Source organism: Nerophis ophidion, linkage group LG01 (assembly GCF_033978795.1).
Source record: "Nerophis ophidion isolate RoL-2023_Sa linkage group LG01, RoL_Noph_v1.0, whole genome shotgun sequence".
In the NCBI taxonomy this organism is placed as follows: domain Eukaryota; kingdom Metazoa; phylum Chordata; class Actinopteri; order Syngnathiformes; family Syngnathidae; genus Nerophis; species Nerophis ophidion.
In genome coordinates, this window is record NC_084611.1 from 19620202 (window position 1) to 19646352 (window position 26151).

Sequence of the window (26151 nt, forward strand, 5' to 3'; positions counted from 1 at the left end):
CCAGCTTGCTAGTAAATAAATGAAATTAAAAAAATAGAGGCAGCTCACTGGTAAGTGCTGCTATTTGATCTATTTTTAGAACAGGCCAGTGGGCTACTCATCTGGTCCTTACGGGCGACCTGGTGCCCGCGGGCACCGCGTTGGTCACCCCTGATATATACTATGGATGATGTTCATTGTCAATTCCAGAAAGAAATCGTCAAAAACTCGACAGAGCGTGTAGCCGGCTAAGTTGGTGAAGCAGTTGGAGCGTAGCTAGTTTGCACCACATTGAAGCGGAATGCATCGATAATGCCAGCCAGGGACGTTTAGAATAATATCTAAACATTTATCCACGAAAATATGGAGAAGTAGCACATGGTGTGTTTGACGGAGAAGCTGCTGGAAGTCGATACCATGGAAGTCCACTCTCTCAGGCAGGGGTGTCAAACAAACGGTATGAGTTTGCTGAGCATAAAAATGAGCTCAAATTTTTGAATGAAAAAATCTGCTGTTCCAAATGTGTCCACTGGATGTCGCAATAGCAGTTATTTGTATCCATTGCCGCTACAGAGCATTTTGCCGCAGACGGTGCTACACATGTACATAATAAACCACACGATGTTAGTACATCAGTTGAGGAAAGTGAGTAAATGACATTAATAACATCCTGCTATTATTATTCATTTCATCTTCTGATAAAAACACTGATGAGAGCCTTTTGAATCTTTGCCAGACTCAATTGAACTCAATTCAAAATTCAATATCACTTTATTAAAAAAGTATAAATCACCACAAATAAAGATAGACTACTATTAACCACAACATGTGAGTGTAAAAAAGACATCATGATTTGTGCATATTCAGAATGTGCTCGTTCTCTTTTAAAATAAAGAAAACAATCTGAAGTTGTCTTTATGTTTATGTTATCACGCCATGATTTTTGGAATAGATTTTCTTCCATGTGGCCCCTGAGCTAAAATCACTTTGATACGCCTGCTCGATTGTATTGTGTGGAGAGGCGGAGCCGGCAGTCCAACAGCAAGGCAGGGCATGTCGGAGCCTGGCCCAAGATGGCGGCGAGGAGGCGTGGACTGCGAGCAAGCAGCGAGGCGGGGCGTGCCGGATTCAACCCTGCAAATATCATCAGGTGCGTGAGTCGCCCAGCTGGGCACAATTTAAATCTCTACTACTGCATAATAGGGCAGCGGCCGTAAACGCCGGGGAGAGAGACAGAGAGAGAAGGAAGCCGATGCTGAACGAGAGCGAGAGAGAGAGAGACGGGAAGCAGGACAAGGCAAGGCTGAAAAGCAACCCGTAGAGACTTTTTATAATTGAAAAGTAAAAGAAAGTCTATCCTGCGCAAAAATGTCCTTCCTTGGTGGTCCTGAGAACCCGCACGACAGCATTGTGTCTAGTTTTTCTTGTCAAAAGGCATTTTACAGGTTAAAACGGTGATGTTTTGTGGGAAACAGACATGGATTTCAATTGGGGTCACTATTGTTTTTTATTTTTAATCTATTTACGAGCCTCAGCACAGAACCAAATAAACTCGTATTGTGAATAAATGTATGCAAATCTATTTTCATGGTACAATACTAGAGGAAAGACACTCTGATGCATTGGATAGTCCGTGTACAGCTTGAATAATTTATATGTTGCGTATAACCTTCAATGTCTCAACTGCTTGCAACAAAAATAAGTACACTCCGGCGTTAAAATGTCTAAATTGGGCCCAATTAGCCCGGTGTCATGTGACTCGTTAGTGTTCCAAGGTCAGAGGCGTGAATGGGAAGCAGATGTGATCATTCGGTGTCGACTGTCACACACTTTCCGACTGCTCCCTGGATATTCAACATGGCACCTCATGGTAAACAACACTGTACTTTTGCATGTGTTAATAAATGTTTTATTGTTTTATCATAAAATATTATTTTGTAACATAACATTGTTATGGTTTGTGTTCTTGTTTGAGTCTCATTCGCACTGCAGTTCCACTTCCAAGACATCAGATGGCAGTACTGCATAGGCCAGATGTGGTATGTTTTCCAAGAAGTTGAATGTGCTATGTTGTGCCCCACAAAGTGTTTGTACGGTAAGTGTTGTACTCGTTACACACCACCTGTTTGGATTGTAACATTCGTCTTAATTGCAGTTATCATGACCAAATTTGGAGGTGTTGAAATTGCCATGTAAAACCGCTAATGCTAATCATAGCTCGTCAATGTAAATTAGCATCAAGCTAGCACAGACTTACTTTACGTCCGAGCTTTTTTTTCTACCGAGCATACCTGCTGTGTTGAAAATTGCGACATCACTTCGAGGGTGTTTGGCGGAGTCCGCCCTGAACGCTGCCTGGCTGATGGCTGGCGTGAGCTCGTTTTGAGTCTGCAACCAGTCGTGACGTCACGTGTAACAAAAGTTTTGAAGTATGCCACCGTTTGATTTTACAGCAGCACCGATAGAATTACAGTGGTGCCCAAAAAAGTACCGAATTCAGTACCCATCCCTTGTTCTAGGCTGCTTAAAACTCAGCATCAATGGTTGGACTTGGGGGTTAAATCATCTAAAATGATTCCTGGGCGCGGCCACTGTTGCTGCTCACTGCTCCCCTCACCTCCCAGGGGGTGAGTGTGATGGGACAAAAGCAGAGGATTATTTCATCACAGCCAGTGTTTGTGTGACAATCATTGGTACTTTAACTTTGATAAGAAGATTGCAAACACCCTGAAACAGATCCGTGGCACAGCTCCCACTCACAAATATGAACTAATTTGAGGGGACAGTAAAATAACACCTGTACACCAGCTGAATACACCCTATCAAAGTGTCATTTCTTCAGTGTGGTCCCATGAAAAGGTGTTTAAAATATTTTTGTGAGGAACTGTAGCTCCTCCAGTTTCACGGTACAATAACAACACAAGAAAGACATCTCAATACACGAGTCGCTTCCTGGTTGTTTTAATTCAGTCCATGACTAACTCCAAGAGGTGGACAGAAAAAATCTATTTCCATGCTCTAATGTTGACTTAATGTTTGTCATGCACATACTTAACGAGAAGTACGAAGCAGCGGTCCAAGGTCCACAAAGAGGATGCCTCGCAGAGAAACCCTGGGATTGAACTCATTACCATACTGACGGATATAGATATCTACATATGCTAGTGTTCCATCTTTCTGTTTATCTTTTCCCTATCTCCTGACCAATGGTACACTGGAAATGACCTTGTACTTGGAATGCAGGAACAGCGATACTCCTTCTTCCTATCTCTGTCTGACTCCAGCTGTGGAAGACAATGGATAAATGATAAATGATAAATGGGTTGTACTTGTATAGCGCTTTTCTACCTTCAAGGTACTCAAAGCGCTTTGACACTACTTCCACATTTACCCATTCACACAGACATTCACACACTGATGGAGGGAGCTGCCATGCAAGGCGCCAACCAGCACCCATCAGGAGCAAGGGTGAAGTGTCTTGCTCAGGACACAACGGACATGACGAAGTTGGTACTAGGTGGGATTTGAACCAGGGACCCTCGGGTTGCGCACGGCCACTATCCCACTGCGCCACGCCGTCCCTATAAGATAAGTGTATCCGCTCTGTAGGGGGGACGAGTGGCGTAGAAAAAGGCAAGACTTCCGTAGGGTTTTCATATCAACTTGGGCAATGCGATTTGAAGGTGTTGTTCATAGACTGGTCTCTCCAAAGCTTTGGAATACAATGTCAAAATACCTACTCTGTCTGGAATTCATTTAAAATCAGCTTATGTGTCATCAAAAGAACTTGGGGGTGACCACCATCTTAAAATTACCTCTGAGGAACGTATGGTCAAAACGCAACAATACGTACATCAAGTACAAGCATGTGGTATGACATCAGGTGCATCAGTTTCAACACAACTCTGGATGCATAATGCCCAAGGGACCCCTTCCTGCCAGATGCCCTCAACCACGTCTACGCATGTTTTAATGACCCAAGCAACAGACTTTAAATTTTGACGACACACCCTTCTGATGACACACCCCTCTGACGACACACCCTTCTGATGACACATCCTGATGACACATCCTTATGACACACCCTTTTGACGACACACCCTTCTGACGACACATCCTTCTGACGAAACACTCCTCTGATGACACACTCTTCTGACGACACACCCTTCTGACGACACACCCTTCTCACGACACACCCTACTCACGACACACCTTTCTGAAGACACAGCCTCCGGAGCACACACCCTTCTGACGACACGACCCTCTGACGACACACCCCTCTGACGACACACCCTTCCGATGACACATCCTTATGACGACAAAGCCTTTTGACGACACATCCTTCTGACGACACACCCTTCTGATGACATACCTTTCTGACGACACACCCTTCTGATGACCCTCTTCTGACGACACACCCTTCTGATGACCCTCTTCTGACGACACACCCTCCTGATGACACACCCCTCTGACGACACACCTTTCTGACGACACATCCTTATGATGACTAAGCCTTTTGACGACACACCCTTCTGACGACACTCTTCTGACGACACACTCTTCTAATGATATACCTTTCTGACGACACACCCTTCTGATGAACCTCTTCTGACGACACACCCTCCTGATGACACGCCCCTCTGACGACACACCCTTCTAATGACACATCCTTATGACGACAAAGCCTTTTGACAACACACCCCTCTGACGACACACTTCTGATGACACAGCCTTTTTATGACACACCCTTCTGACGACACTCCCTTCTGTCGACAAACCCTTCTGACGAAACATCAGGGGCGGCATGGCGTAGTGAGTAGAGCAGCCGTCCCAGAAACCTGAGGGTTGCAGGTCCGCTTCCCACCTATAAACATCCAAATCGCTGCCGTTGTGTCCTTGGGCAGGACACTTCACCCTTGCCCCCGGTGCCACTCACACTGGTGAATGAATGATGAATGAATTATTGGTGGTGGTCGGAGGGGCCGTGGGCGCAAACTAGCAGGCACGCTTCGTCAGTCTACCCCAGGGCAGCTGTGGCTACTGATGTAGCTTACCACCACCAGGTGTGAATGAATGATGGGTTCCCACTTCTCTGTGAGCGCTTTGAGTATTTAACAATAGAAAAGAGCGATATAAATCTAATCCATTATTATTATCCTTCTGATGACCCAGCCTGTTGATGACATAGTCTTTTGATGACACACCATCTGACGACACACCCTTCTGATGACACAGCCTTTTTATGACACAGCCTTCTGATGTCAAACGCTTCTGATGACTAATCTGATGACACACACTTCTGACGACACACCCTTTGGATGAAACACCCTTCTGACGAGACACCCTTGTAACGACACACCCTTGTGACAACACACCCTTCTGACAACACACCCTTCTGTCGACACATCTTTCTGATGACACAGCCTGTTGACATGGCCTTTTGATGACACACCCTTCTGATGACACACCCTTATGATGACACATCCTTCTGATGACAAACCCTTATGACGTCACACCCTTATGATGAACCGCCCTGAACCACCCTTCTGACGACACACCCTTCTGATGACACAGCCTGTTGACATGGCCTTTTGATGACACACCCTTCTGATGACACGCCCTAATGATGACACATCCTTCTGATGACAAACCCTAATGACGACACCCTTATGATGAACCGCCCTGAACCACCCTTCTGACGACACACCCTTCTGATGACACAGCCTTTTTATGACACAGCCTTCTGATGACTAATCTGCTGATGACACACACTTCTGACACACCCTTTTGATGACACAGCCTTTTGATGAGACACCTTTCTGACGACACACCCTTGTGACGACACACTCTTCTGACAACACTCCCTTCTGTCGACACACCCTTCTGACAACACATCTTTCTGATGACACAGCCTTTTGATGACATAGCCTTTCGATGACACACCCTTCTGACGACACACCTTTCTCACGACACACCCTTCTGATGACACACCCTCCGGAGCACAAACCCTTCTGACGACACACCCTTCTGACGACACACCCTTCTGATGACACACCCTTCTGACAACACATCCTTCTGATGATACAGCCTGTTGATGACATAACCTTTTGATGACAAACCCTTATGACGACACACCCTTCTGATGACCCACCCTTCTGATGACAAACCCTTATGACGACACACCCTTCTGATGACCCACCCTTCTGATGACAAACCCTTATGACGACACACCCTTATGATGAACCGCCCTGAACCACCCTTCTGACGACCTGCCCTTCTGATGACCCACCCTTCTGATGACAAACCCTTATGACGACACACCCTTCTGATGACCCACCCTTCTGATGACAAACCCTTATGACGACACACCCTTATGATGAACCGCCCTGAACCACCCTTCTGACGACCTGCCCTTCTGACGACCCGCCCTTCTGACGATACGACACACCCTTCTGACGACCCGCCCTTCTGACGACACGACACACCCTTCTGACGACACACCCTTCTGACGACCCACCCTTCTGACGACACACTATTCTGACGACATACCTTTCTGACGACACACCCTTCTGATGACCCTCTTCTGACGACACACCCTCCTGATGACACACCCCTCTGACGACACACCCTTCTGACGACACACCCTTCTGACGATCCTCCCCTCTGACGACAAGCCCCTCTGACGACAAGCCCCTCTGACGACCCTCCCTTCTGACGACATACCCTTCTGACGACACACCCTTCTGACAACACATCCTTCTGATGACACAGCCTGTTGATGACATAACCTTTTGATGACACATCCTTCTGACGACACACCCTTCTGATGACCCACCCTTCTGATGACAAACCCTTATGACGACACACCCTTATGATGAACCGCCCTGAACCACCCTTCTGACGACCTGCCCTTCTGATGACCCACCCTTCTGATGACAAACCCTTATGACGACACACCCTTCTGATGACCCACCCTTCTGATGACAAACCCTTATGACGACACACCCTTATGATGAACCGCCCTGAACCACCCTTCTGACGACCTGCCCTTCTGACGACCCGCCCTTCTGACGATACGACACACCCTTCTGACGACCCGCCCTTCTGACGACACGACACACCCTTCTGACGACACACCCTTCTGACGACCCACCCTTCTGACGACACACTATTCTGACGACATACCTTTCTGACGACACACCCTTCTGATGACCCTCTTCTGACGACACACCCTCCTGATGACACACCCCTCTGACGACACACCCTTCTGACGACACACCCTTCTGACGATCCTCCCCTCTGACGACAAGCCCCTCTGACGACAAGCCCCTCTGACGACCCTCCCTTCTGACGACATACCCTTCTGACGACACACCCTTCTGATGACACAGCCTGTTGATGACATAACCTTTTGATGACACATCCTTCTGACGACACACCCTTCTGATGACCCACCCTTCTGATGACAAACCCTTATGACGACACACCCTTATGATGAACCGCTCTGAACCACCCTTCTGACGACCCGCCCTTCTGACGACCCGCCCTTCTGATGACACGCCCTTCTGACGACACCCCCTTCTGACGACACACCCCTCTGACGACCCTCCCTTCTGACGACACACCCTTCTGACGACCCTCCCTTCTGACGACACACCCTTCTGACGACACACCCTTCTGACGACACTCCCTTCTGACGACACACCCTTCTGACGACCCTCCCTTCTGACGACACACCCTTCTGACGACACACCCTCCTGACGACACACCCTTCTGACGACACACCCTCCTGACGACACACCCTTCTGACGACCCTCCCTTCTGACGACACACCCTTCTGACGACCCTCCCTTCTGACGACACTCCCTTCTGACGACCCTCCCTTCTGACGACACACCCTTCTGACGACACACCCTCCTGACGACAAACCCCTCTGACAACACACCCTGCAACCCGTGGATGGCACTCCACCCTTCTTGCCCAACCAGAGTAAGATGTATCTTGACAAAAAGTTAGTCGTTAGCTCCCTTCTCAGCAGTTATTTCTTGCGTTTGGTGCATCAAAAATAATTATCAGCGCTTACAAATGTTGACATTTTTCATGACAATCGAAATGTAAAACTCTGTTCCCATCAATGCCCATCTTTAATTTCCAAACACATTTGTTTTGCCTTTCAGGTTTTTATATCATGCAGGTGATGCGGGAAGTCACCTAACAGAGACATGGCGGTCCTGATAAGATCTTCCTGGCAAGACAAAGTTATGTCAGGCCGTCACAAAACGTACGCTAATTGTCCGACGGACAGGTCAAATGTTGAAATACTTTACATTGAGTGTAGAATGTCCTTTCATGCATTTTGCAATTGATCTAAAACAAGAAAGACCATTGAAGAACTTCTCAGGCCCCACATTTCATTGCGTAAACACTGAAGACTGAGCAACTGTTCAATGGGGGAACCACCAAGTAGGTTCCCACGGTGCCCACGGGCTTTGGTTCTTGTTACTGCCAGTCTGGCATCAGGGCATTGAACGGTCCATGAGACCCAATTCCGGCGTGTATCTTGGAACTGGTACTGGACATGCAATCTTTTTTAAATTAATCATTGAACGTTCCTCCGCAGCGGAGACGGTGCCCTCCACACATACCTCCTTTCCAGCACAGCGGACTTAAGTGGTGTTGATGGGTCAGTTGGGAGGTGGAGTCGAGCCAATTAAAGTGGATCTCACACATGCAGGCATGCAAGAAGAGACGTCAGGGTGAGCTTTCGCTGCCTCGCTCAAGATGCCTTGTTGGAGCTCCAGACATCACGTGACTGGTTTTGTTCACGTCGACATGTCGGCAAAGGAGATGATCCTACCTTCAGGCCTCCAGATTTGACAGCAATTTAGGGCTACAGCGTTTATCTCAAACTTTTTTTCACCCAGTACCACCTCGGAAAAATCTTGGCTCGCCAGGTACTACCGGAATGAGCAACATTGAAATATAGTAGCATAGTAGGCCCAAGTAATCATTAAACACGAGGCAGAGGTTTTTTTTTTAACAAGTACAAACCCTGTTTCCATATGAGTTGAAAAACTGTTAGATGGAAATATAAATGGAATACAATGATTAGAAAATAATTTTCAACCCATATTCAGTTGAATATGCTACAAAGACAACATATTTGATGTTAAAACTGATAAATATTTTTTTTTGTTGCAATAATCATTAACTTTAGAATTTGATGCCAGCAACACGTGACAGAGAAGTTGGAAAAGTTGTCAAAAAATACTGATAAAGTTGAGGAATGCTCATCAAACACTTACTTGGAACATCCCACAGTTGTGCAGGCTAATTGGGAACAGGTGGGTGCCATGATTGGGTATAAAAGCAGCTTCCATGAAATTCACAAACAAGGATGGGGCGAGGGTCTCTAATTTGGAAGCAAATTGTCCAACAGTTTTAGAACAACATTTCTCAACAAGCTATTGCAAGGAATTTAGGGATTTTACCATCTACGGTCCGTAAAATCATCAAAAAGTTCAAAGAATCTGGAGAAATCACTGCACATAAGCGATGATATTACAAACCTTTGATCTCTCAGGCGGTACTGCATCAAAAACCGACATCAGTGTGTAAAGGATATCACCACATGGGCTCAGGAACACTTCATGAAACCACTGTCAGTAACTACAGTCGGTCGCTACATCTGTAAGTGCAAGTTAAAACTCTACTATGCAAAGCCAAACCCATTTATCGACAATATCCTGAAATGCCGCCGGCTCGGCTGGGCCCGAGCTCACCTAAGATTAACTGATGCAAAGTAGAAAGGTGTTCTGTGGTCTGACGAGTCCACATTTCAAATTATATTTGGAAACTGTGGACTTTGTGTCCTCCGGAACAAAGAGGAAAATAACCATCCGGATTGTTATAGGCGCAAATTTGAAAAGCCAGCAACTGTGATGGTCTGGGGGTGTATTAGTGCCCAAGGCATGGGTAACTTACACATCTGTGAAGGCACTATTACTGCTGACAGGTTCATATAGGTTTTGGAAAAACATATGTTGTCATCCAAACAACGTTATCATGGATGCCCCTGCTTATTTCAGCAAAACAATGCCAAGCCACGTGTTACAACAGCCTGGCTTGGTTGTAAAAGAGTGCGGGTACTTTCCTGGTCCGCCTGAAGTCCAGACCTGTCTCCCATCAAAAATGTGTGGCGCATCATGAAGCATGAAATTCGACAAGACCCCGGACTGTTGAACAACTTAAGCTGTACATCAAGCAAGAATGGGAAAGAATTGCACTTTCAAAGCTTCAACAATTAGTTTCCTCAGTTCCCAAACGATTATTGAGTGTTGTTCAAAGAAAATGTGATGTAACACAGTGGTGAACATGCCCTTTCCCAACTACTTTGGCACGTGTTGCAGACAATAAATTCTAAGTTAATTATTATTTGCCAAAAAAAATAACGTTTTTGAGTTTGAACATCAAATATCTTGTTTGTAGTGCATTCAATTGAATATGGGTTGAAAATTATTTGCAAATCATTGTATTCTGTTTATATTTACATCTAACACAATTTCCCAACTCATGGAAACGGGGTTTGTATACTCAATACTTTTGACCACTGTAACATTGCACACAGTGTGCACAGTAACACTGTTTGAATATAAGAATATAAAACACTACTTTAATTAAGGGATTCTTTGGCGTACCATTTGGTGGAGTGTAACAACTAAAACTACATCAAATCTGCATAAAAGAAAGCTAAACAAGTTAAATATAAGGTCAAAGATGGTAAAAGGTTAAAAGAAGGTTAATAGAAGGGAAGAGAAGGGAAAAAAGGTAAATAGAAGGTAAACAAGGGTAAGACAAGTTAAATGCTAAAGGAAATTATAGGGTACATTATAAAGTAAAATGTAAATAAAAAGTGAAAGAAGGTAAAGTGAAATAGAAAGTAAATTAAAGGTGAACAAATGTATTCATAGGTAATTAGAAGGTAAATAAAAAGTGAATAAGGGTAAATCAAGTTGAAATAGATGGTAAAAGCAAGTAAAGGGTTAATAGACGGTAAAATAAGGTACAGTTAAAATAAGGTCAATAGAAAAGGAAAGTAAATAGAAGGCAAACTATGGTAAAAAGAAAAAAAGTTAAATGGTAAAAAACATGCACCTGGGGATAGGTTGATTGGCAACACTAAATTGGCCCTAGTGTGTGAATGTGAGTGTGAATGTTGTCAATCTGTTGGCCCTGCGATGAGGTGGCGACTTGTCCAGGGTGTACCCCGCCTTCCGCCCGATTGTAGCTGAGATAGGCGCCAGCGCCCCCCGCGACCCCAAAAGGGAATAAGCGGTAGAAAATGGATGGACGGATGGATGGTAAAAGAACGTAATTTGTTAATAAAAGGTAAAAGAAGGTGAAAAAGAAGTTAGAACATCCATAAAAGGTAAACAAGGTAAATAGAAGGAAAAAACAACCTAAATTAAAAGTTAAGAAAGTAAAGGGTAAAACATACAATAACAAATGCTAAACAATAATGAATAAATTATAAATAGAAAGTAAACACAGATAAAACAAGTTAAATAGATGGTAAAAGAAGGTACAGGATGAATACAATGCAAAATGTAAACAAAAAGTCAAAGAAGAAATTAAAAGTTAGGTTGAAGGTAAATAAAGGGTAATCAAAGGAAATTTGAAGTAAAAGGTAAAACAAGGAAATAGGTTAAAAAGGTAAAAGGAAGGTAAAAGATGGTAAAAGAAGGTAATGGGTAAATAGATGAGGGAACTCTCCTGAAAGAATCAATAAAGTACTATCTATTAATCTATGTAGAAGGTAAACAAAGGTAAAGGTGAGAGAAAGCCAGTAGAAGGGAAAAGGTCAAACAAGGTAAATAAATTGTAAAATAAAGTAGTGGGTAAATTAAAGGTAAAATGTCGCTACAAGTTAGGAGAAAGTAAAAAAGCTAAAGGTAAACAACGACAATTAAATGTTTAATATCAGTTAAAACATTTTTTAATGTAATTAGAAAGTAAAAGGTAAAAGACGATAAACAAGTATAATTAACGGTAAATAAAAGGAAAACAAGTTAAATAGAAATTAAAAAGTGGTAATATAAAGTAAAGGGTAAAATGAACATACATAAAAGGTAAAACAGGTAAGTAAAGGTAATGGAAGTTGAACAGATTATAAACAAGTTGAAAATAAAATAAAAATTGTAAAACAAGGTAAAGGGTAAATTGAGGGTAAATAAAAGGTAAAACAGGTAAACACAAGGTAAATAGAAAAACAGAATGTAAACAAGTTAAGAAGGTGAAAGATGGTAAAACAAGGTAAAGTGTACATTGACGGTACATTAAAGGTAAAGCAGGTAAATAAAAAGTAAACAAAGGCAAACATAGAATGTAAACTCGTTAAAAAGAAGGTGAAAATGGTAAAACAAGGTCAAATGTAAATTGGAGGTACATAAAAGGTAAAACACATAACTAAAAGGTAAACAAAGGGAAATGGAAGTTAAACAAATTTTAAAGTTGAAAACAAGGTGAACATGGTAAAACAAGGTAAAAGGTAAATTGAAGGTAAACAAAAGGTAAAACAGGTAAACAAAAGGTAAATATAAATAGAAAAAACAGAATGTAAACAAGTTGAGAAGGTGAAAGATGGTAAAAAAAAAGGTAAAGTGTACAATGATGGTACATTAAAGGTAAAATAGGTAAATAAAAAGTAAACAAATGTAAACAAAAAAAATGCAAGTTAACAAAATGTAAACACGTTAAAAAGAGGTGAAAATGGCAAAACAAGGTCAAGTGTAAATTGGAGGTACATAAAAGGTAAAACACATAACTAAAGGGTAAACAAAGGTAAATGGAAGTTAAATAAATTGTAAACTAGTTAAAAATAAGGTGAACATGGTAAAACAAGGTAAAGGGTAAATTGAAGGTAAATAAAAGGTAAAACAGGTAAACAAAAGGTAAATATAAATAGAAAACAGAATGTAAACAAGTTGAGAAGAAGGTGAAAAATGGTTAAAAAAAAGGTACATTAAAGGTAAAACAGGTAAATAAAAAGTAAATAAAAATAAATACAAGTTAACAGAATGTAAACACATTAAAAATAGGTGAAAATGGTAAAACAAGGTCAAGTGTAAATTGAAGGTGCATAAAAGGTAAAACAGGTAAATAAAAGGTTAACAAGGGTAAATGGAAGTTAAACAGAATGTAAACAAGTTAAACAGAAGGTGAAACACCGTAAAAGAAGGTAAAGGGTAAATTGAAGGTAAATAAAAGGTAAAAAAAAAAAAGACAATGACGGTTATGGCAAGTAGAATAATAATTTGTTTTTCAACTATTTTCTATAAAATACACATTGAGGCTACAAAATAATCGATTGATTACTGGATTACTAAAATAATCGATAGCTTTTTGATCACATGGATTTTTCTCCTTACGCCCGATTGTAGCTGAGATAGGCGCCAGCGCCCCCCGCAACCCCAAAAAGGAATAAGCGGTAGGAAATGGATGGATGGATGGATTTTGAACACTAAACTTCATTTGATAAACATGATGAAGTGAAGTGAATTATATTTATATAGCGCTTTTTCTCTAGTGACTCAGAGCGCTTTACATAGTGAAACCCAATATCTAATTTTTACATTCAAACCAGTGTGGGTGGCACTGGGAGCAGGTGGGTAAAGTGTCTTGCCCAAGGACACAACGGCAGTGACTAGGATGGCGGATGCGGGAATCGAACCTGCAACCCTCAAGTTGCTGGCACGGCCGCTCTACCAACCGAGCTATACCAATGACTCTTATTACGGCCGCCATGATTAAAGTTCCAGATCCACAGAATCCCAACATGAACTACTTTCCTCATATTCCCTTCCGAGTACTGGAAATACAACAAGAAAAGCTACAATCAATCCCACAGCACTGAAATTGCTGTTCTGGGCCTCCCACCTCTAGTTGGGAGGCCCATAGTTGGGGTTCACGTCACAGTGAACCCCTATAAGACCCAAACAAAACACCCCGGCTTAGCCTTAGCATTGGCTTATAGCTAAAAATGGACATAACTTTGTTAAGTTAGTGTTTCCTAGCATGGAAAGAAAGTGATTGTGAAGGACAGTGCTGAGAAGAAGTGGATGATATACATTGAATTAAAGGGGAACATTACCACCAGACCTATGTAAGCATCAATATATACCTTGATGTTGCACAAAAAAGACCATATGTTTTTTTAACCGATTTCCGAACTCTAAAAGGGTGAATTTGGCGATTGAAACGCCTTTCAATTGATCGCTGTCGGAGCGATGACCTTTCACCCGTGACGTTACAACGGGAAGCAATCCGCCATTTTCTCAAACACAATACACAAACCAAGTCAAATCAGCTCTGTTATTTTCTGTTTTTTTGACTGTTTTCCGTACCTTGGAGACATCATGCCTCGTCGGTGTGTTGTCGGAGGGTGTAACGACACGATCAAGGACGGATTCAAGTTGACTCGTTAATCGATGCTAACATGCTATTTAGGCTAGCTGTATGTACATATTGCATCGTTATGCCTCATTTGTAGCTATATTTGCATCCAGCCTTTCCTCCACCCACTTTTAATGCCAAACAAACACATACCAATTGACGGATTCAAGTTGCACCAGTGTCAAAAGATGCGAACGTCCCTCGTTTGTTCTGCACATTTTACCGACGATAACCATGCTACGACAGATGCCTGGGTATCCTGCGACACTCAAAGCAGATCAATCAATCAATGTTTACTTATATAGCCCTAAATCACTAGTGTCTTAAAGGGCTGCACAAACCACTACGACATCCTCAATTCACAACCAGTGGGACGTCGGTGACAATGATGACTATGAAAACCTTGGAGAGGACGAAAGCAATGGATTTCCAACGATGAAGTCAACAAAATCACAAAGGTGAGTTTTGTTGATGTTTTTGACTTATGTGCTAATCAGACATATTTGCTCACGGCATGACTGCCAGCTAATCAATGCTAACATGCTATTTAGGCTAGCTGTATGTACATTTGTAGCTATATTTGCATCCAGCCTTTCCCTCCACCCACATTTAATGCCACACAAACACATACCAATCGACGGATTCAAGTTGTACCAGTGTCAAAAGATGCAAAAGTCCCTCGTTTGTGCTGCACATTCTACCGACGATAGCGATGCTATGAGAGAGATGTGTGGATATCCTGCGACACTCAAAGCAGGTGCATTTCCAACGATAAAGTCAACGAAATCACAAAGGAGAGTTTTGTTGATGTTATTGACTTATGTGCTAATCAGACATATTTGCTCACGGCATGACTGCCAGCTAATCGATGCTAACATGCTATTTAGGCTAGCTGTATGTACATTTGTAGCTATATTTGCTTCCAGCCTTTCCCTCCTCCCACATTTAATGCCACACAAACACATACCAATCGACGGATTTAAGTTGCTCCAGTGGTCAAAAGATGCAATCGTTGGTTAGAAGGCGATCGCCGAATTCGTCCTCGTTGCTTTTGTCCGTCGTGATATGGCTCAATAGCTTCAGTTTCTTCTTCAATTTTGTTTTCACTATCTGCCTCCATACTCCAACCATCCGTTTCAATACATGCGTAATCTGTTGAATTGCTTAAACCGCTGAAATCTGAGATTAAATCCGAGCTAATGTCACTATATCTTTCTGTTCTATCCGCCATGTTTGTTTGTATTGGCGTCCAGCAGTGATTTCACAAGAAAATGGACGTGTGGATTTAGAGATAGCGAAAATCAGGCACTTTAAAGCATTTTTTCGGGATATTCCATGATGGGTAAAAAAATTTTTTAAATCTTCGAAAAATAAAATAAGCCACTGGGAACTGATTTTTATTAATTTTAACTTCTGAAATTGTGATAATGTTCCCCTTTTAAGAAATAAATAATCAAAACTGAGGTTTTTTTTTTAGCTTGCTAACTTGGTGAAGCAGTTGGAGCGTAGCACTGCTAGCCTGCACCATACTGAAGCAGAATGAATCAATAACGCCAGCCAAGAACGTCAAAATAATATCTCAACATTAATCCATAACACAATGTGTGTCAGGCTTGCTCCTGACAGTTTGGTTGTGTTTTAGTTTTCCCTCTGTGTGTGTGTAGTATTTCCTGTCTTTAGTTCCTGTCAGCGCTCTTATTTTGTTTCTGTTTCCTGTTTGTCTCCCTGAGTGCTGTGTCCCCTCAGCTGTGGCTGATTGGCCACTGGCCACACCTGGTGTCAATCAGCCAGGCACTATTTGAGCCTGTGTGTCCTCCAGTCAGATGCTGAATTATTTGTCGTGTCGTGTGGTGTCCTGTCGATGTCACTTGTAGCTTTGTCTCCTTCTGTTCACTCTGTTCATGCCATAGTTCCGTCGTGTCACAGTAAGTGTTTTTGTTCTTAGCCAAGTTTGTTGTCCGCCTCGTGCGCGCCTTTTGTTTGTACCCTTTAGTTCGGTCTTGTCTTAGTGTTAAATTAAATTATGTTTTCTTACGCAACGCCTGCCTCCTTCTCTGCATCTTGGGGTTCGTCACCAACAAACTGACAACGTGGAAGCTGCTGATGGTGTGTTTGACAGAGAAGCTGCTGGGAGGAGCTATCATAGAAGTCCACTCTCCAGGGTAAATATTGTATATTATTTTTACATTATTTCATGATACTACTGCACTTGTTTTTACAACATTCTCTTTGCATTGTTTTTCATCGGTATGTGTTATCTAAAAACGTGTTTTTCTTTTCAAAAGACATGTTACGTGTTAAAATGGGGATGTTTTGGAGTGGCCAAGCACAACAAACAATACGGGTTTTTTTTTTTCCTTCTGCGCCATAGATCCAATTAAAGTTGTATCCTAAGCAGGGGTGTCCAAAGTGCGGCCCAGGGGCCATTTGTAGCTCTAAAATTCCTGCATTCTAATACTAACATGCTAGCTTTTTTTTGGCCAATTTTGCACCTCAGCGTCAAATATTTCAGTACTTGAGGAATGATACTTGTTAGTATGCTAATGTTAGTATGCTATTTTTTTCGGTTTTTAGCTAATTTTTGGGGGGAACTGGAGGCATGCTAACATTAGCAGGCTAGCATTTTAAACACATTTCGCAGGTAGAAACCTCAGAGCAAAATATTTTGGTACGTGACGCATTCGGGGTGTGGGAAAAAATCGATTCGAATACGAATCGAATCGTTTACATTGTGCAATTCAGAATCGATTCTCATTTTTTTAAAAGTTGATTTTTTTGTTGTTGATTTTTTTTTTTTTTTATCAATCCAACAAACCACTACACAACAATACCTTAACAATGCAATCCAATTCCAAAACCAAACCTGACCCAGAAACACTCAGAGCTGCAATAAACTGAGCAATTGAGAGGAGACACAAACACGACACAGAACAAACCAAAAGTAATGAAGCAAAGATGAATATTATCAACAACAGTATCAATATTAGTTATAATTTCAGCATAGCAGGGATTAAAAATCCCTCATTGACATTATCATTAGACATTTATAAAAATAATTTAAAAAAAGTGTCACAGTGGCTTACACTTGCATCGCATCTCATAAGCTTGACAACACACTGTGTCCAATATTTTCACAAAAATAAGTCATATTTTTGGTTCGTTTAATAATTAAAACAAATTATTGCAATCAGTTGATAAAACATTGTCCTTTACAATTATAAAAGCTTTTTTTTTTTTAAATATTCTACTCTGCTTGCATGTCAGCAGACCGGGGTAGATCCTGCTGAAATCCTACGTATTGATTGAATACAGAATCGTTTTGAATCGGAAAAATATCGTTTTTGAATCGAGAACCAGACAAAAAAAATTGATCTATTATCGAATCGTGACCCCAAGAATCGATATTGAATCGTGAACCAAATAAAAAAATTTGATCTATTATAGAATCGTGACCCCAAGAATCGATATTGAATCGAATCGTGGGACACCCAAAGATTCACAGCCCTACGCCGCATGTTACAGTTAGCATTTTAGCATGCTAACATTAGCATGCGACTTGATGCTTTCTGGCCAGCGTGGTGACTGTTAGCATTTCAGTTCGGCTCTGGCCCTTCAACATTCACAGGAAATTTTGACTGAAACTACATATTGTAGTTCTGTCTACCTGCGTTGACCCTGTGATGAGGTGGCGACTTGTCCAGAGTGTACGCCGCCTTTCACCCGAATGCAGTTGAGATAGGCTCCAGCACCCCCCGCAACCCCAAAAGGGACAAGCGGTAGGAAATGGATGGATGGATGGATGGATGGGCGCCCCTCTGATCTAGAGGTCCGTCTGTTACACTCTATATAGTAGTATGTAGTACGTAATATCAGTGTTATGTGCTAAAATAAAGCATCTTTATTCAAAACATGCAAAGGATGTGACATGGAGTACTTCTCCGGACTTTCCAACATTGTAGAACGCGACCTAGCCCGTTTGAAAACCCAAACTAGCCTTTGCTTAGTGAGGGTTTTATCACCCCAATAAGTGCCAGCTGACATATCATCATAGAAGCATTGAAAGGAGCCGAGTGTGAAACAGCTGCTGTTTATTTTTTCTGTCCTCCAGCTGTTCTCTTTTTTTTCCCGGCATTCAGTCCATCGCCATTGTCCCGGAAGAACAAAGCGGAGAACCACTCTGTTCTCCCTCTGGAATGTCATTCACATATTTCTCTTGCAGTGACTCACAGAGCTAAATGTTACAGTGTAACCACTTTATTTGGGACCTTTGCGGTTTTTTAATGTTTAGCATCGTGGTGGTTGTCAAGGTTAAGGATTATTGTGATTTCTGATCGTTTGTGAGGGCACCAAATGGACTTCTGTGGGTTGGCACAGCACAGTTCAGCTTGTCGTTGTTGTTGTCTTTGCTGGTTAATACACAGAGAGTTAAGCCATCATCTCCCCGTCAGGTTTGTTTGATATACAGTCGGGCTGCAAATGTTTAGGTACCATTCGAGTCTTGATTCAAAATCAATACTTTTTAATACCATTGGGTGCCAGTTCTATGGTTAACGACGTTCCTTCATAAAATCAATAACTTTGTTACACTAAAAAGAAAGCTGGTTTTGTTCGATTAAATTCCACTCAAACATTTAACAAAGTCAAATGTAAAGAAAAAAAATATATATATATATATATATGTGTGTGTGTGTGTATGTATATATGTGTGTGTGTGTATGTATATATATGTATGTGTGTATGTATATATATGTATGTATGTATATATACATACAGTGGGGCAAAAAAGTATTTAGTCAGCCACCGATTGTGCAAGTTCTCCCACTTAAAATGATGACAGAGGTCTGTAATTTTCATCATAGGTACACTTCAACTGTGAGAGACAGAATGTGAAAAAGAAATCCAGGAATTCACATTGTTTGAATTTCAAATAATTTATTTGTAAATTATGGTGGAAAATAAGTATTTGGTCAACCATTCAAAGCTCTCACTGATGGAAGGAGGTTTTGACTCAAAATCTCACGATACATGGCCCCATTCATTCTTTTCTTAACACGAATCAATCGTCCTGTCCCCTTAGCAGAAAAACAGCCCCAAAGCATGATGTTTCCACCCCCATGCTTCACAGTAGGTATGGTGTTCTTGGGATGCAACTCACTATTATTCTTCCTCCAAACACGACGAGTTGAGTTTATACCAAAAAGTCTTATTTTGGTTTTATCTGACCACATGACATTCTCCCAATCCTCTGCTGTATCATCCATGTATCCATTTTGGTAAAAACTCAACTTGTCGTGTTTGGAGGAAGAAGAATACTGAGTTGCATCCCAAGAACACCATACCTACTGTGAAGCATGGGGGTGGAAACCTCATGCTTTGGGGCTGTTTTTCTGGTAAGGGGACAGGACGATTGATCCGTTTGAATGAATGGGGCCATGTATCGTGAGATTTTGAGCCAAAACATCCTTCCATCAATGAGAGCTTTGATAGGTTGACCAAATACTTATTTTCCACCATACTTTACAAATAAATTCTTTAAAATTCCTACAATGTGAATTCCTGGATTTTTTTTTCACATTCTGTCTCTCACAGTTGAAGTGTACCTATGATGAAAATTACAGACCTCTGTCATCATTTTAAGTGGGAGAACTTGCACAATCGGTGGCTGACTAAATACTTTTTGGCCCCACTGTATATATATATTTATATACATATTCCCTTTGGGGTCGCGGGGGGCGCTGGGAGGGGTACACCCTGGACAAGTCGCCACCTCATCGCAGGGCTATATATATATATATATATATATATATATATATATAAATACATATATATCATATTTTATTTATTTATTTATTTTTTTTAATCGATTAAGAATACTTACAAATAAGAATCACGTTTCATTTGAAAAACTTTTTTTTTACACCCCCAATAAACACTACTGTATATGGCGTGGCTGCTGGTAGCAGGAGCGCTCCTTATTTTGTGTCGTTGATGTTTCCCTCTTGTTTTTAATGTATCAGACACTTCGGTTTCCGTTGCTCTGGGGGATAGCGGGCAGCCTAGGAGGGAGTAGGCTCTCCTGGTTGCTTTGTTGAGTGCTGGTATCGTTACTGTCGATATTCGTATTGATCCTCCTGCCTCTGCTGAAATTGACAAGGTCTATCTTAGCGCTTAGCATAGCCTCTTGTGTGCAGTGTAGCCCAATTACATTGTGCACCAGGTACAATAATAATAATAATAACTTAGATTTATATCGCGCTTTTCCAAACACTCCAAAGCGCTCACAGAGAAGTGGGACTCAACATTCATTCACACCTTGATCCACCTATTAATGGAGGGTCAAGGTTAACTCCAACTGAGAGACTATGTCATGTCCGACAACCAATTTACGCAGTAATAGTATGACTAAACTTTAAATTACATCGCTACAAGCAGTCTATAATAGTCTATTAAATAATGGTGAGTAAAGGAAGCCATACCAGTTTAATGTAGTAAACCAGAAAGGGTTAGTCTTTAAACTACTTTTAAGTTCTCCGTAAACGGATGACACTATGGATTTGCCCGTGTAGTGGGACAGATAAATCAAGACTAAGAGACTAAATTTTTCACCTCCTTTTAGCAACATACCTACCTACATTGCCAACTTTTGACACTGAAGGGGTTCTCACAAGAGTATTGAGGATAGACTTATTAATTGGAAACCATAGACTGATGCTCTAGCACTGTTTAATAATTGTATCAAGGTATGGACATCATTATTCGGCATACCATTGTAACTTATGGTTTCAACTTTAATTTATTCACAGCAATGCATTATGGGTTTACAGCGGCCATTTTGGTAGTCCTCCGTATGGGTATGACTTTTAAACGGTACCATGGTTAAAGTAGCCTTGTATATCGCTGTCACTAAATTGACAAGTGTCTGTTTTAACCAATGTATCTGGTACAGTGGTGTCCGAACTACGCCAGCATCTACAATTTGGCCTGCGAGGCGGCGTGAGTTGAACAAAGCATTACATCATGGGGCTCTTTCAAATTCATCTTGAAAACCAGGCAACCTCTGAATGTGATTTATTTGCTGTGCCATCTTGTGGACAATGTGAGTAAATCAGATCAATGATCAAAGTACTTTGAAAAAAACAGCATTTACTTTTATGACACAATCCAAACAACCTCCCCTAGTCATGGTAAAAAAAAAAAGTGCAAATAACAATAAAGGTCAACACACAACACAAACTGCTCACTGAACATTGTGGATATTATGAAAAGCGTCCAAACACCTTTAGAAAAAGATAGATAGATAGATAGATAGATAGATAGATAGATAGATAGATGGATAGATAGATGGATAGATATATGTATGTACATATTATACATATATATTGGATATATAATTAATATATACATATTATATAAATATATTGGCTATATAATTAATAACTAATAATAAACCTACAAAGTGGCCTCATGGTTAGAGTGTCTGCCCTGAGTTCAGTAGGTTGTGAGTTCAAACCCGGGCCGAGTCATATCAAAGACAATAAAAATGGGACTCATTACCTTTCTGCTTGGCACTCAGGATCAAGGGTTGGAATTGGGGGTTAAATCACCAAAATGACACGGCCGCAGCTGCTGCTCACTGCTCCCCTCACCTCTTATGGGGTGAACATGGGATGGGTCAAATGCAGAGAACAAATTTCACCACACCTAGTGTGTGTGTGACAATTATTGCTACTTCAACTTGAACCTTTTCTTATGGTGCATTTTTGTTCTTTATAATATCCACAAATTGTCTTATATTGTGTCATGTGTGGTGGCATTTTGTGCTGGTTCATGTTTTTTTTTTTTTGCCACTGTGACTAGGGAAGGTTGTTTACCTTTGGGTGATATAGGTAAATGCTGTGCTTGACCACCTTCAAAGCGTATTACATGGTTGTTGGTCTGATGTTACGCATGTTCTCCACAAAATGGCAAGAAAGCAGCATATACATTGGTGTTTAAAATGAATTAAAATCTCCCGTATTAAATCCTACATGTAGATTCCTTAATACAAATATGACGTCGCGCATAATTGAAGACGCCCGCGGGCCCCATTTTAGACACAAAGGCTTTACATTTTTTGCTTAATTCATCCACAGCAGGGGTCGGCAACCCGCGGCTCCGGAGCCGCATGCGGCTCTTTGGCATCTCTGATGTGGCTCAGCTGCATAATCGCCGACCCCCAAGACTGTAACGGGGGGATTCCGGATTTCGGTGCCTCTCCCGGACATCACCCGAGGTCACCGTTCTCCGATTTTCACTCGGACTACAACATTGAGGGCGTGCCGTGATGGCTTTACTTTTAACGTCCTCTACATCATGTCATCGCGCCTGCCTTTACGCAATGTTATCTGCGTGCCAACCGGAGGTACAAACAAGAATGACAAACACATTTCGAGAGAACATCCTCACAGTAACACAACATAAACGCAACACAACAAATACCCAGAATCCTTTGCATCCATGACTATTCCTGACTATATTATACACCCCCGCGCCCCCAACCCCGCCCACCTCAACCGACGCACGGAGGGGGGAGGGGGGTGCGGGGCTTGGTGCTAGCGGGGTGTATAATCAATCAATCAATCAATGTTTACTTATATAGCCCTAAATCACGAGTGTCTCAAAGGGCTGCACAAGCCACAACGACATCCCCGGCTCAGATCCCACATCAGGGCAAGGAAAAACTCAACCCAATGGGACAATGAGAAACCTTGGAAGGGACCGCAGATGCGACCGGTGCAATGGACGTCGAGTGGATCTAGCATAATATTGTGAGAGTCCAGTCCCTAGTGGATCTAACATAATAGTGAGAGTCCAGTCCCTAGTGGATCTAACATAATAGTGATAGTCCAGTCCATAGTGGATCTAACATAATAGTGAGAGTCCAGTCCATAGTGGATCTGACATAATAGTGTGAGAGTCTGGTCCATAGTGGATCTAACATAATAGTGTGAGAGTCCAGTCCCTAGTGGATCTAACATAATAGTGTGATAGTCCAGTCCATAGTGGATCTAACATAATAGTGTGATAGTCCAGTCCATAGTGGATCTAACACAATAGTGAGAGTCCAGTCCATAGTGGATCTAACATAATAGTAAGAGTCTAGTCCATAGTGGATCTAACATAATAGTGTGAGAGTCCAGTCCATAGTGCATCTAACATTATAGTGAGAGTCCAGTCCATAGTGGATCTAACATAATAGTGAGAGTCCAGTCCATGGTGGATCTAACATAATAGTGTGAGAGTCCAGTCCATAGTGGATCTAAGATAATAGTGTGAGAGTCCCGTCCATAGTGGATCTAACATAATAGTGTGAGAGTTTAGTCCATAGTGGATCTAACAAAATAGTGAGAGTCCAGTCCATAGTGGATCTAACATAATAGTAAGAGTCTAGTCCATAGTGGATCTAACATAATAGTGTGAGAGTCCAGTCCATAGTGCATCTAACATTATAGTGAGAGTCCAGTCCATAGTGGATCTAACATAATAGTGAGAGTCCAGTCCATAGTGGATCTAACATAATAGTGAGAGTCCAGTCCATGGTGGATCTAACATAATAGTGTGAGAGTCCAGTCCATAGTGGATCTAACATAATAGTGAGAGTCCAATCTATTTAACAATGTTTATTTTCTATTAGCATCGTCAACTAATCGGATTACAATTTAAAGTCGATCAATCAAGGAGACGTAATGTGACACTTTGAAAAATGGAACTTTGTCATGGATGCAAAGGATTCTGGGTATTTGTTGTCTTGCGTTTATGTTGTGTTACTGTGAGGAGGTTCTCCCGAAATGTGTTTGTCATTCTTATTTGGTGTGGGTTCACAGTGTGGTGCATATTAGTAAGAGTGTTAACGTTCTTTGTATCACAACTTTCAGTGTAACCTGTATCACCCAGTTTGTACATGTTGTAGAAGGCGTCAAAGGCGATGGCTTCATTGCACGCCCTTATTATTGTTATCCGGGTGGCCATCAGTTGATATTTGCGAGAATAGTTGCGGCTCCTATTGTCTTCGTTATTTGGTGAAACGGGTCAAAATTGCTCTTTAAGTGGTAAAGGTTGCCAACCCCTGATCTACAGTATACAGTACATAATAATAATAATGAATAATAAACAATGTGCTAAATGAGCTAACATCTCCCCGCATGTTGATTTTGGGTGTGAGTGTCGGACATGAAGGTCCCTGCAGTCCAACAGCTGAACAAACAAAGGAAGTCAGACATTACAAGTGGCGTCCTTCACCCACACAAGTGGCATCAGCTCTCTCACACTTTTGACTTTTCACACACTTTTTACTCATTCTACCATGAACGCTTCAAAGAGAGCCACAAACCAACCACAATTCTGTGTCCTCTTACCTTGCTCTGGGAAGCTGCATCTTCACACACAAGCAGCAGGCACGCAAACAACTTGATGTATTTCCGCATCTTTTCTTTTCCGCTCGTCCAAGTTCACACAAAATCCAAAGCGGATGTTTTTTTTGTTTTTTTTTTTTGGGTGGGGGATTCAGCCCATAAAGTGAAGTGCGTCTAATTCATCTCCACGTCAGGCAGGACGGTCACACTGTCAGTGGATGGAGGTTGGTGTTTGTGTGTGTGAATGTGTGTGTGTGTGTGTGAAAGAGAGAGAGGGTGTGTGTGTGTGTGAGCAGAGCGCTCCTCAGCACCACGCTGGGGGGCCACGCCTGTTTGTGGACATCATCATCCGTTGTCCTCCTCCTGGGGGAGAGCCCACACACACACACACACACACACGCACACACACACACACCCACACACATTCTTGTATTTGTAACCTTGAGACCTCCGAAAAATGCCAACTTCTTTAGGACCACCGTTCCTAGATATTCACAACATTAATTACATATATATATCCATCCATCCATTTTCTACCGCTTATTCCCTTTCGGGGTCGCGGGGGGCGCTGGTGCCTATCTCAGCTACAATCGGGCGGAAGGCAGGGTACACCCTGGACAAGTCGCCACCTCCTATATCTATATATATATATATATATATATATATATATATATATATATATATATATATATATATATATATATACTCAGTTGGTGAACTGTAGATGTAAATATATTCCTCCCCTCTTAACCACGCCACCCCCCACCCCACACCTCCTGAAATCGGAGGTCTCAAGGTTGGCAAGTATGGGGGATAGACCGCTCGCCTGTACATCAGTTGGGGTCGTCTCTGCGCTGCTGACCGGTCTCTGCTCGGGATGGTCTCCTGCTCGTCCCACCATGGTCCGGACTCTCACTATTATGTTATATCCACTTTGGACTGGACTTTCACAATATTATGCTAGACCCACTCAACGTCCATTGCTTCCGGTCTCCCCTAAAGAGGAGGGGTCATCCACATCTGCGGTCCTCTCCAAGGTTTCTCATAGTCATTCACATTGACATCCCACCGGGTTTTGAGGTATTCCTTAACCTTTTGTGGGCTCTGAACCGAGGATGTCGTTGTGGCTTGTGCAGCCCTTCGAGACACTTGTGATTTAGGGCTATATAAATAAACATTGATTGATTGATATTTTTAATTAATTTTGGCCAAGGGGGGGGCGCATTTCAATTTCTTACACAGACTTGTTCTTACATATGTTGACCAGAAGTGAAGGACTTTTAATACGGACACAGTCAATTTGAAAAATCCCTCCTTTTTGATAGACTTC

At 41.9% G+C, this 26151-nt stretch overlaps 1 protein-coding gene across 1 annotated transcript in view; it reads right to left on the bottom strand.

Annotated features, from left to right (window-relative positions):
• The window catches only part of olfml2a (olfactomedin-like 2A), an 87929-nt gene extending 62799 nt beyond the window's left edge, over positions 1-25130 (bottom strand). The window contains exon 1 of the mRNA XM_061897910.1: positions 24825-25130. Coding sequence (XP_061753894.1) covers positions 24825-24893 — 69 coding nt within the window. The 5' untranslated portion in view covers positions 24894-25130. The remainder of the gene's footprint in view (positions 1-24824) is intronic.
• Between the last annotated feature and the right edge of the window lie 1021 nt (positions 25131-26151).